At 38.9% G+C, this 12,256-nt stretch overlaps 1 protein-coding gene, 1 long non-coding RNA gene and 4 other non-coding genes across 7 annotated transcripts; 2 read left to right on the top strand and 4 right to left on the bottom strand.

Annotated features, from left to right (window-relative positions):
* The first annotated feature begins 98 nt into the window (after nucleotides 1–98).
* On the top strand, nucleotides 99–8,037 carry LOC108607071. Of its 2 annotated transcripts, none has more exons than XM_017997690.2 (4): nucleotides 99–279; nucleotides 5,110–5,623; nucleotides 5,696–6,871; nucleotides 7,149–8,037. In XM_017997690.2, the coding sequence occupies exons 2-4, from the start codon at nucleotides 5,396–5,398 to the stop codon at nucleotides 7,731–7,733; spliced, it is 1,989 nt and encodes a 662-aa protein (XP_017853179.1). In that variant the 5' UTR covers nucleotides 99–279; nucleotides 5,110–5,395; the 3' UTR covers nucleotides 7,734–8,037. The 2 variants fall into 2 exon arrangements, with proteins under 2 accessions (XP_017853179.1, XP_017853178.1); XM_017997689.2 differs by lacking the exon at nucleotides 99–279 and adding an exon at nucleotides 3,439–3,578.
* A 568-nt stretch (nucleotides 8,038–8,605) lies between these two features.
* Nucleotides 8,606–8,678, bottom strand: Trnaf-gaa. The gene has a single exon. It is a non-coding gene; the product is annotated as a tRNA-Phe (tRNA).
* A 145-nt stretch (nucleotides 8,679–8,823) lies between these two features.
* Trnaf-gaa lies at nucleotides 8,824–8,896 on the bottom strand. The gene has a single exon. It is a non-coding gene; the product is annotated as a tRNA-Phe (tRNA).
* A 564-nt stretch (nucleotides 8,897–9,460) lies between these two features.
* Trnaf-gaa lies at nucleotides 9,461–9,533 on the bottom strand. The gene has a single exon. It is a non-coding gene; the product is annotated as a tRNA-Phe (tRNA).
* Nucleotides 9,534–9,684: 151 nt separating this feature from the next.
* Nucleotides 9,685–9,757, bottom strand: Trnaf-gaa. Its single transcript has one exon. It is a non-coding gene; the product is annotated as a tRNA-Phe (tRNA).
* A 330-nt stretch (nucleotides 9,758–10,087) lies between these two features.
* On the top strand, nucleotides 10,088–10,608 carry LOC108606199. Its single transcript, XR_001915432.1, has 3 exons — nucleotides 10,088–10,167; nucleotides 10,243–10,342; nucleotides 10,416–10,608. It is a non-coding gene; the product is annotated as an uncharacterized LOC108606199 (long non-coding RNA).
* Nucleotides 10,609–12,256: the final 1,648 nt, after the last annotated feature.

Genomic DNA, 12,256 nt, shown 5'->3' with positions numbered 1-12,256 from the left:
TCGCCGCACTGGTCAGCTGAGCTGACACTTGTTAGCATTTCCAACCCTAATACATTCGCAATCTGCACAGACACGACACGCAAACTGTCATCCATGTATACGTACATTGTAGCTCAAAAGCAAAAAGAAGCGGTTTTGTTGTTTGTATCTACAGTTAAAGAGTGAAAAAGTGCATGAAAATAGTGTAAATAACTGTTAAAGTGCATGCATAAAGCCTGATAAGCAATTGACGACATCAATTGGTGTCAGCAAATTAGTGCAAGCTTTTAATAAAAAAGGGTAAGCGAATGCAAACTATGTCTGAACATTTTGTGCGTGTGTGTGAGTGTGTATATACAATAATGCGTATGCGATTGTGCATGCTTGTAAACGTTTAGAACACACACAATATCAACAGTTTATCTAAAGATATTTATGATATATACTGCATATGTAGGCAAGATAAAACTGTTACCAATTTTTGTTGTTGACCTTCGTTTTGGTAATCAAACAACAATGAACTCTTTCAATGGCAGCGCGGCAACTTAACCTCGTTCACAAACAGAGCCCACCATTTGGTGCGGAAATTGCTAGATACATACATATACACATATGACAGACTTTTGTTAGGGCGTCTGACTGTATTTGCAAGTACAGACAAAAAGCGGCGAAAAATATTAAACACACTATTAGTGTAATTTTATGTTATGCTTGTTTTTTTTTTTTAATTGCCATATCTGTTTACGCGCGCTTTCTCTGCAAGCATACACACACATACAGTTGCATACACTTTTTGTTTTGTATCATGCGTGCGTGTGTGTGTGTGTGTGCGCTCCACACATGGATACATGCACAGAATACAGTCTATTACTTAACACTTCCCATGCGATAAAGCGAGCAAGCAGCTGTTGCTGCGCTCTTTGCCAAAATGAGCACAGCACGCACACACACATACGCACGCACGCACACGCACACAACAAAGCAGGTGAGAGAGCAAGCAACCTACTTTTTGGATGCTCTCTGCAGGTTTCTGTAGCTTTGGTCAACTTGTATGTCTCTATCTGTGTGTGTGTTTGCATTTATAAAACAGTTATTCAAGTCAAAATCAAAAAATATCCCAAAACAAAGTTGCATTAATTTTTAAGATTTTTACTTTCTATTTTTAGTTTTTGTTGCTGTGTATTACGCTGTCACTTTGTTTTGACCACGGCCTATGGGCTAGTATTTGTATAACTGTTATTTCATATGGCCCATTCATTGTTAGCTATGAAAAAGCTCAGCGGCAAAATCAACCTGTTTCCTGCTTACGGTTTGGTTTGTTGCTGTTTTCACATTCTTATGAGAATTCCAATAAGACTCTACTCTTTCACTTTCCGTGAGACGCAACAAACATACTAAGTATGTGTGTAACTATGTGTGTGCGCGTATGTCTTATGCATGTACATAGGAAAGTTGATTTTTATGCGTGCCAGAGCAAAAACAAGGTCAACATTAATTATGTTTTAAATGTATGCGTAAGATAACACACACACACATACACGCAAGTATGCATCATCAAGTATGTTTATGTGCTTCTTTAAAAACATGCATAGATATATCGCAGCGTGACAATAAACAGTCACATCTCTATTTATAAAATTACTGCCTACGCAATATTCTTTACAATCTCCCCCGACACACACCCCCAACCATAAACAATAAAAACATTCTGCACAAGCTAAAGTACAGTTTGTTTTCCTTCTGCTCTTTTCGCAATCAATTTTGATTGGTGTTAAATAGGCATACGCACACACTCACACATACACAGACACATTCAATTACATTTATTTAAATGCACACAAGAACGTTTGTATTTATGTATACATTCATACAAATATTGTTGCGCTTTAATTTGCATTTGCTAATTTTTTTTTGGAGCTCATGGACACTTGTTTTGACTAGCGGTTTCGCGTGCTCACACACACACACATGCATACATGCATATGTACATATACATGAGGCATTTGTAAACAAGCAATTGGCAGATAGCGGCAAACGTTGACTGCGCAACAGCAACTGTCACAGTAACGAGTGCATTTGACCTAGATATTGGCATTAAGGAATTAAAGTTTCTTTAATTTCAGCGTAGAAATTATACATACACAAGTTAAAATAATTTGGCTACTTTGTCTTGTGTATGTGTGTGTGGACACTTTCGCTCGCTAGTTGTTACAACAACATTTACTTGTAGCCAGCCAGCCAGTTAGCGGGGGTGGTTAGTGTTGTTAAACGTCGCAACAGCAGCTGGTTGCTGCACAGCGTTGCCACTTGGCGTTGAATATTGCCACACTTGTGCATGTACATACATACATATGTTTATGCATTAGCAAACATACATACATACTAGCAATCAGCACATAGTATGTATACATACATACATACATATTATGCTCTTTTATGTTACGACTTGTTTGTCACGTATGTTCGTATTTCCAACTGAAGCGACGACGACGCAGTTGTTGTGCACGTTGACTTTAATTTCGTGTATTTGTAATTGAATTTATGTTGTTTGGGGTGCATTGGGGGACGCTCTAAAAATAAATACATACACATAAAAATGCGTATGTATGCAGATATACATATATGTATAAATATATTTCTTGTATTTGTAGCGCCTATTTTGAATTTATAACGACACATTGGAGCTTATCAAGCTTAAGCTCGCTCGCACGCGTTATGCTTTTTATCAGCTCTAGTTCATAATGTTGTCATTGCTAAAGTGGCATTTATTTGCCACGAAACGCAAACAAAAACAAACTTCAAGCTATACATACATACATATGTACATACATACATTTAAATGTATGGATTGTTCTTTTATTTCATGTTTGTATGCCTCGGATCCATGCAGTTTGGCCAGCAGCGCTGTCGCCAACAACGATTGTTATGCAAATTATTGTTGCGATCTCGCTCGCACTCGTGTCAGCTTATATGCAAGTACATGTTAATGTTTGTATACATACGTATGTATGTATGTATATACAAACATATGTATGGTCTTGTTTTTTCACAACCGGAATTTTTTTTTCGCTGTTGCTTTTCTTGCGCGCATTCTCACGTACGCAAACATATAGCGAGTTTTTGGCTCTGCGCTCAGCTGCTGTTGCTGCTGCTGCTGCTTCTGTTGTGTTATCACTGCATTCGTTTTGTGCTACATATTCTCTCTCTCGCTACCGCTACCTCTCTCACTCTATCTATCTCGCTTGCTGTAGCTGCTGCTGCTGCTATTTCGGCTTCAAACCTTTTTGCGCTGCACTCTTGGCTCTCATATTCAGTAACAGATACAGATACACACACACACACGCACACAATTATAAAATGTGTACGAAAAGCGACGACAGCGTCGGCGTCAGCAGCAGCAACATCAACGCAAGCGGTCTTTTATTTTTTTTTTGTCAGTTTGCCTTTGTGTTACTTGCGTGTGCAGACGCGTTTTGTTAGTGCGCTCTCCAAGTGTAGATTGCATTTTGCATGAAATATTTAAATAAATACAACTATTTTTTTTGACTTGTGAACTTAAGAAAAGAAGTAAGAAAAGTGCTAATTGTGTTGTGACGCAGGTAAATGTTTATAAAAAGCAAAAGTGGTTGTTCTATCTATAGGGAAAAAATGTATGCAAATTTGTTTAAATAGACATTGGCGTGGGCAGCTGCGACAACAACAACAAATTAGATAAAATATATTTTTCTGTCGGCGTCCGGCACTAATTGAAAAGTATCTCAAAAAACGTTGTAAACCTGTTTACGCAGTAGGCGCATTTTCACCAAACCAATACACACATATGCATACACACAGATTAACTAGTTGAGAAGGTGGTCAAAGTCGGTGTTTGGGCTACAGACAATTGAACTAAATAAATTTGTAAACGTTTACCAACACAAAAATGCAAAAAAAAAAAAGAGAGACAAGCGCATCTACAGACGCTGCTTTTGATTATATTTATGTACAGATGTATGTACTATAAGCTATCGTATGTACATACACGCGCCGGTGCATACAGACGCAAATAGGCATATACATACACGCTCACACAGATACTCAACAACGCCGCGCTACGCACTTTCAACTTGAAAACGTTGAAATCAGTGTCCCCAAAAATAACAAAACACAGAAAGAAAAAAAAACAGCACAAGTATAGCTACATCTGTATATACATATGTATGTATGCATGTAGCTTTGTATATGCACATAAAAGTGCATGAACGTTTAAATACATGCACAATAACAACAACAACAAAAGCGACAACAACGCACCTGGTGTTGGAGCCAAGCAGCGCTGCTTGAAAGTCACGTCACTACGGTCACAGGGTTGTTGTTGTCTCGTTACTGTTGATATCTCTGTATAAGTGTGTGCGTATGTTTTTATGTATATCGCCGATTTCAAGAGAGCGTAATTGAGAGAGAGAGCGCGCGCGCGCGCGCGACAATGCAATATATACAGAGACATATAAAATCTGTAGTGCGTATGACATTTTGCCTTGTGCTTTGTTTGTTTTCATACGCCACTCAAGTATGCTCACACATACATGCATACTTTATGCTTTTGCAAACGCTTGCATGTATATATACATATACGTATGTATGCATGTATGTTTGTCAGTCAGCTGCTACATATGTTAGCATTTTATTGATATCACAAAATCTAACATTGACACATGCACTACTATTTTTTGTATGTATGTATCTGTTTTTGTTGATATCAACGGACAATTTATTTATTTTCTTACCAATGAATAAATTATAAATATGGCACATACGCTGCAGTGACGCCCGTCATGTACAGTTGTAATGCTTTTATTTGTTGTTGTTATTAATAGCCAGCATTTGATTTTGCAATTAACAGCATTCATATTTTCGCGTGCGTCTTAAATATATTTAATTAATATGTGTGAATTAAGTAAATAACAAATGCCTAAGTGTCTGGCGTTGCCACTGTTTAGCATTAAGCATAACATTTACCAACACTGGCACATACATACATACATGCATATGTTTGTGTGTACATATGTTAAGTGCGCGTCGTCGTTGCTTATTTGAAAATGTACGAAAATTGGCTCGCTAATCACGTTTTTCTTCTTCTTTCCCTTACAGCAAGCAAACAACACAAATGCAACGCAAAATATTGAGCCGAAGACGATGGATGATGAACGAGCTCAGTACAACAGTTACAATAAGAGTTGCGCACAAATAGCAATTAGCATATAAACAAAAAAGGAAAAAAAAAGCAATACCAGTGAACAAAAACACACAAAAACAACATAAACATACGCTCTAAACAAAGCACAAAAAAAACACAACACAACACATTAAAGTCACAGTTCAAATCTATAAACATTAGTGTACTAAAGTATAAAAAAAAGAGAAAGAAAATATCAACATGTTTAATTTTCATAAGCCACGCGTCTATCGCTCGGCGGACGGCTGCTGCATTTGCCGTGCAAAGTCAAGCAGCTCCAGATTCACGGCTTCGCGCAAATATGAAAAGGAGTCCATGCTATGTTTCAATCTGCACGAGCCGCGTAACGGTGAAATTTGCAATGCCTGCGTGCTGCTCGTGAAGCGCTATAAGCGTTTGCCCGCTGGCAGCAAACGTCATTGGGGTCACGTAAGTAAATCACAAGCGAGCCACTTTGGGTTATCGTTAAACTAATGCTCAATTTGCTTTTCAAATTTGCAGGTAGTGGATGCACGCGCTGGTCCCGGCACCAAGTCGCTGGCCAAGCAAAAGAAGCGTGAGCATGATAATGAAACCAAAGGCAATGGCAACGCCAGTTTTATACCAGAAAAGTTTGCCAAAATCTTTAAAAAGAATCGCAAGGGCAAAATACTTGCGGCCACAGCACCAGCCCCACTGATTACGGCGGACACACCAACGTCGACATCGCCGCATTCAGAGGAGCAGCCCAGCGATTCGAATGAAAGCTATGATGATGAGCAACAGCAGCAGCAGCAGCAGCAGGGATTGGGCGGCAGTACAGCCGCTATTCCATATCAGACACGCAAACGCACAGCGGCTGCAGCACTTGCCACAACAGCAACAACAACAACAACAGCTGCTGGTGTAGCAACAGCTGGTGGCAAGAGGATTGCGTCGCAGCAACGTTCAAGGCTGACAGGCAGCAAGCGACGACGCATGCTGGAGCCCAGGAAGCATCGACGTGCCGTTGATAATGTGCCGTTCTTTGAGGAGCACGATTTGTTGCGTCTGGATGTTTGTTGTGGCATTGTCTATCAAAGTCTGAGCTTGGGCAGCAGTTGCTACATCATTGATACCGAGTCGTATAAGCCTTGTGAGAAGCATCGTTATCGAAGGCAACAAGCTCAAGAACAACAGCAGCAGCAACAGCATCAACCTATATCGCAAGCAGCGCAGTCAGCAGTAGAGTTGGATATGAAGCCAGTTAGTCAGATAGGCAGCACGCCAGCCTTGAAGAAGCATCATTTGTATTTTAAGCGACAATCGGAGTCATTTCCACAGGGTGACATACATAGAATAAGTCCAATTCCATTGAATAAGACTGAGGCAATGCCAGTAACAACGCCAACGCCAGCACAAGCACAACAGCAACAACAACAACAACATTCCAACTTGTCTCTTACACTAAAGCCCACTGTAAATTCTTCGACTGCCGCAGTCGTTGGAACTGCGCCCGTTGCGCCCTCAACTTCGGCAATAGGAGCAGCAGTCAATAGCATAACACGCACCGCTGTGGGCGCTGCCTCGCCCTCCTCGCTATCCTCATCCTCGAATTGCTCAACTTCATCATCGGTGGCGACCAAATTTAATGACAACTCCTCAGATTCGGGCTTTGATGAGCATGTATTAGAGCGAAAATCTGTTAGTCCGCCCACGGTAAGTCTGTCACACAAACAAAAATATATTGCAATTGTGTAAACACAAAAAAACAAAAAGGACAGAATATAAAAAATAATTTTGAGAGTAGTAACTTAAACGAAGATCTTTATATTTGAATAAAAATGGGAAATAATGCAAAATGGCGCCATCTAGCGTTTGACGCTTGACTAAGCTCAGCTTAGTCGACAGGCAGTTGGTTCATGTACTTGCTAGAAACGCGTGTCTTGGCTAAAATGCAATTTTACTTATGTTTTCCTTTTTGTTTTCATTGCAGCAGGATGAACTGCACATGGATAAAAAGTTACGCGCTGGCAACATGCAACGTTTGATTCTGGCCAGCGGTTTGCCCATAAGTGGTCAACCACAAAATCTGGTGCTAACGGGTAATGAGTTTACCGCACGCTTTGTCCAACGTCAGCAGCAGGCGCAAACTCAAGCGCAGCCGCTTAAAATTAATGTGTTAACAACAGCAGCAGCAACACCAGCAGCAGCAGCAGCAGCAACAGTTATTGGTGCTGCATCACCAACTGGATCTCAAAGCAGTGGCAATAAAATGCGTGCAATATTTAATAACGCCAATACCATACAACATGAGAATGGTGTGACCACCATACTGCCAGCATCCTCAATAGCGGCAAGCAATCAGACAGCAGCGATGAATGCCATTGCGCCTAGCACGGTGACCATAACGCCAGCAAAAAAGGCAGCCACTGGTCACATCAATGTGACAAATCCCAAATTTATATTGCTCAAGCCAACAATTGCCACCAAATGTGGCGGCAGCAACAATAAGAACAACAACCAAATCAACAACAACAACAACAGCAGCGCAGCCGCAGCTGAGCTCAAAATTATTTAGGCAGCAGGCTGTGCCCCCCAATTCCCCTTCCCCCAAAACAATCAAACAAATACACACACATATATAACATTATGTTAGCCATGTTAGCTGGCTGTTAACTTGTTGATTTACATGCATATTTGTAGCAACTATTTATTGTAAGACATAAGAGTAAAAAGAGTAAGCAGACGCAATATATTTTGTGCTATTTACTGCCGCATTTTTTGTACATATATATACAATTTAAGTATATAATATACACATACATATTAGTATTTTTTAAAAAATCTGCAGAATGCTTAGAATTTTAAAGAAAACATTTCACAAAACAAAACATTACGCCCACGTTTTTTTTTAAATCTTTCTCTCTATAACTAGTTTTTAGTTCTGTGCTTTTATTTACAGTTATGCATATATATTTTTAAGAATACTCAGTAGTAAAACAGCTCATACAATTGTCTAACACTTCTACAATTTAATTCTTAACTAATTTATGTACATTTCAACGCACACACACACACACATACAAATAAACACACACACACATAGTTCATTGTGTAGTTACTCGTAGCTCTCTCGAACTTTATTAAAATATTAAAATTGTAATTGAAGCAATATATCCATGCCACTTGCAACACCATGCAACAAATCGTAGCCTTAGGGAAGCGCCTAATCCATAGCTGATAAGTTAAAAAATATTGTGTGTTAAAAATGTACGACGATAAGAAAGCAGTTTTTTTTTTATTATTATTATTATTTTATTTAAATATTAATAAAAAGCCAAGAAAATTTTAAATATAAACAAGTGTTTGTTTAAATCTATTATTGTATCTTGGAAATGTCTGAGCATATGCTCTATAAAATATTGGGAAAAGAAAAAAAGGAAATATGTCTGCCGAAACCCGGGATTGAACCGGGGACATTTAGATCTTCAGTCTAACGCTCTCCCAACTGAGCTATTTCGGCACTGGATGTACGATCACCTGGAAAAAAACAGAAAAGTAACTAAGCCCACCCAGAAATTGAAGAAGCCGAGCTCTATTTTCAAACACCTGTATTTTTAATTCGGGTATCAAAAATAAAAATTTAAATAAAATAGAGTTTGACAACTTGCCGAAACCCGGGATTGAACCGGGGACATTTAGATCTTCAGTCTAACGCTCTCCCAACTGAGCTATTTCGGCACTGGATGTACGAACACCTTGAAAAAAAAAAATAGGAAAATACCTTAGCACACCCAGAAATTGAAGAAGCCGAGCTCTATTTTCATACAGCTGTATTTTTAATTCGCTGCTCAAGAAATAAAAAATAAAATAAAATGAGTTTGAACAACACTGCCGAACCCGGGATTGATACCGGGGACATTTAGATCTCCAGTCTAACGTCTCTCCACTGAGGATTAAGCTTTATGTAAGGCAATGCAATATCTTTATTATTTTTCATTGCTAGCGTAGAATATAAGAAAATATATTTTTAGCTGTAACTGCAAGTTTTGAAATAAAATTGAATGCAAAAATAAATAAAATGAGTAAGCTGAATTTTCTAATTTTAAATGCCAGTTTATAATTTAAAGCAAGTTCTCTCCCAACTGAGCTATTTCGGCACTGGATGTACGATCACCTGGAAAAAAACAGAAAAGTAACTAAGCCCACCCAGAAATTGAAGAAGCCGAGCTCTATTTTCAAACACCTGTATTTTTAATTCGGGTATCAAAAATAAAAATTTAAATAAAATAGAGTTTGACAACTTGCCGAAACCCGGGATTGAACCGGGGACATTTAGATCTTCAGTCTAACGCTCTCCCAACTGAGCTATTTCGGCACTGGATGTACGAACACCTTGAAAAAAAAAAATAGGAAAATACCTTAGCACACCCAGAAATTGAAGAAGCCGAGCTCTATTTTCATACACCTGTATTTTTAATTCGGGTATCAAAAATAAAAAAATAAATAAAATAGAGTTATGACAACCTTGCCGAAACCCGGGATTGAACCGGGGACATTTAGATCTTCAGTCTAACGCTCTCCCAACTGAGCTATTTCGGCACTGGATGTATGGCCGGTTAAACAGCAGCAGGTTCTACTGGCTAGGAAGAGTCCGCTGTGCACCATAAATATTAAAAAAAATACTTGTGCGTAATTGGGGAAAGATTTCGAATTGTGACGCAGATCAAAAACAATTAACAAATTTAGCGCGTTTGATGAACTGTTGTTTTTAGGGCTTTCCCCACACGCGAGCAGATTCTGGGAGCTAATCCAGCAGAATCTTAGTCACTTATTTAGCAACTGCAAGTTCAGTATTCCATCCGCTAATTAAGCTAAATTGTAATTGCGGTCAGCTATAAACAGAAAAACAGGCGAGGACGGTTCCTTGAGCGTTAAGCTAAAAAAGTTAAGATGATCAGGTTTTGGTCACTTTCAGACATGATGGACTTTGAATGATCAAATGCACAAATGTATGTATGGATACTATATTTAATTTTGCACTCAATATATGTGAATATATATACATGATTCATTCATAATTGCAGGTGTTTCAAAACTGGAACGGTACACATATCTCGCTGGCTAAGGTGAAATGTCAGAGAACTGAGCAGCAGGAGCCCTGGGGACACTCAAGCCAAAGCGCGTGTATGTTTCACACAGTATATTGGTTTATTTTTTATTTGTATTTCAATTAATTGTGCTTTTTTATTTTATCAAGGTTCCGGCATGCACAGCAAAGTTTAGAGCCGACGCCTTGAGCTTCAGTCAAGCAAGACTTACAGCAAAACGTAGCTAGAGAGCCAAACCCACCCACCCATTGATCGCTCTGACGTCACGTGCAAGAAGCAAAACGTAACAATAACAATCAAACAACAACTGAAATTTTCCAAAAGCCAATGGCAACACCTGCAAATTACACCACACACAGCAACAGCAACAAAACTAAAATTAAAATAAAATTAAATGAAAAGACAGCAATAACAACTCCATTGGAAACCAGTTCCACAATGGCAATGGAAGCTGCCCGCCTTCTCTGTCTTTGTAGACTTGAGCATTTGGTTCTGTGCTTGGAACAATGACTCAGCGGCGTTGTTGCCTTGGCCAGGAATACATTGTATTTTTTTTTTCGTACTTGCTATCAGTGCAGGCAATTTACCGCACGCACACAGACGATCTTCTCTTTGTCCTCAAACACACACACACACACACATACAGGCATCAGTTCTTCTGAATCTCACTTTACATTTAACACCGGCCACCACAATTTGCAGCCGTGCATTGCAAATGCAACGAAATATAAAAATTCCCCTCTGTTAAAAAAAAAACTGGATTCAAAAACAGTTTGCTACGCTGTTAAGAGCATATTAGCTACGGCGTACGTTTTGCAAGAAAATAACAGTGAACTTGTCAGCGCTCTCTTAAAATGTTAAGCTAAGAGCAGCAGCTAAGCTACGCAAAATAATCATAGGCAGCTACAAAATTAATTAATTAAGTTTTAGAATAAATAAATCTTAAGCATTTATTAGACATTATTTGAGCACATAAGCTTATTGTATAAAGTTTCAATTTACACTTAAAGAGCATTAAATACTCGTTCAATAGTTAAGCGCTTTTAGTGACTTGTCAAATTTAACGACTTCTGCGAAAGTCGAGCAAAGAAGCAACCAACTGTAGCTTCTTGCATACACACACACATATACACACACATTCGTAACAATGCGCGTGTGCGAAAGATCAAAATGATGCGCGCAGCAGCGACGTCAGCAGAGAGAGAGACAACGATGACGACGCAGACGCCAACGTTGGCGCTGACGATGACGAAGTTGACGCAGTTCATTCAGGGGGAACTACGATTAGGCAGGTGACTGTGACTAAAAATTCGCAAATCAAAATTGAACTGGTTTTAAATATTATTGGCGCGCTATGAATTAAATTATTTGCTGCGTGTAAACAATTAATAAGCAACGATTGGCATCAAAACAAAATCCAGTGCTGAAAATATAAATATATATAATTTATAAATTTACAACAAGCCTTAGTTGACATGAAAATTATTGCACGCGCATTTGTCTTATTTAGTTAATTATTTTGTTATTTATTGCCCAATCCTTACTCAAGCGAACTTTGACTGCAGCTGCAGCCTCACAAGTCTGATAAGCAGCGAATGGAATGCTCTGGGTGCGTTGATGTGGGTGCTTTTTTTTTTTTATAATTCGGCACCTGTGCATTTGTCACCAAACGATTCAAACCGCTCAGCCCCAGCGGCGGCAGCAGCAGCAGCAGCAGCTGATCAGCCAGCAGCTGGAGGCGCGGCAGCCTTTGTGTTAAAAAGCCGCAAAGTATAAAAAGTACCGAAACTATTTTTGGGTCTTTGATCTTTGGCTGCATAAGTTAATTAATGTGTTGAAAATATCAATAAGCCATAAAAAGTGCATTGCTTTCTGTTACAATCAGAGATTAAAATACACTTTTGTTTAATGCACGAATTTGAATGTTGAAAATAACTGCAATTGATTCCTATAACAATTTTTCATTATGTTTACAGCTTTTAACATGCGC

This window comes from Drosophila busckii, chromosome X (assembly GCF_011750605.1).
Source record: "Drosophila busckii strain San Diego stock center, stock number 13000-0081.31 chromosome X, ASM1175060v1, whole genome shotgun sequence".
Lineage (NCBI taxonomy): Eukaryota > Metazoa > Arthropoda > Insecta > Diptera > Drosophilidae > Drosophila > Drosophila busckii.
This window is presented reverse-complemented; position numbering and strand designations above follow the sequence as displayed.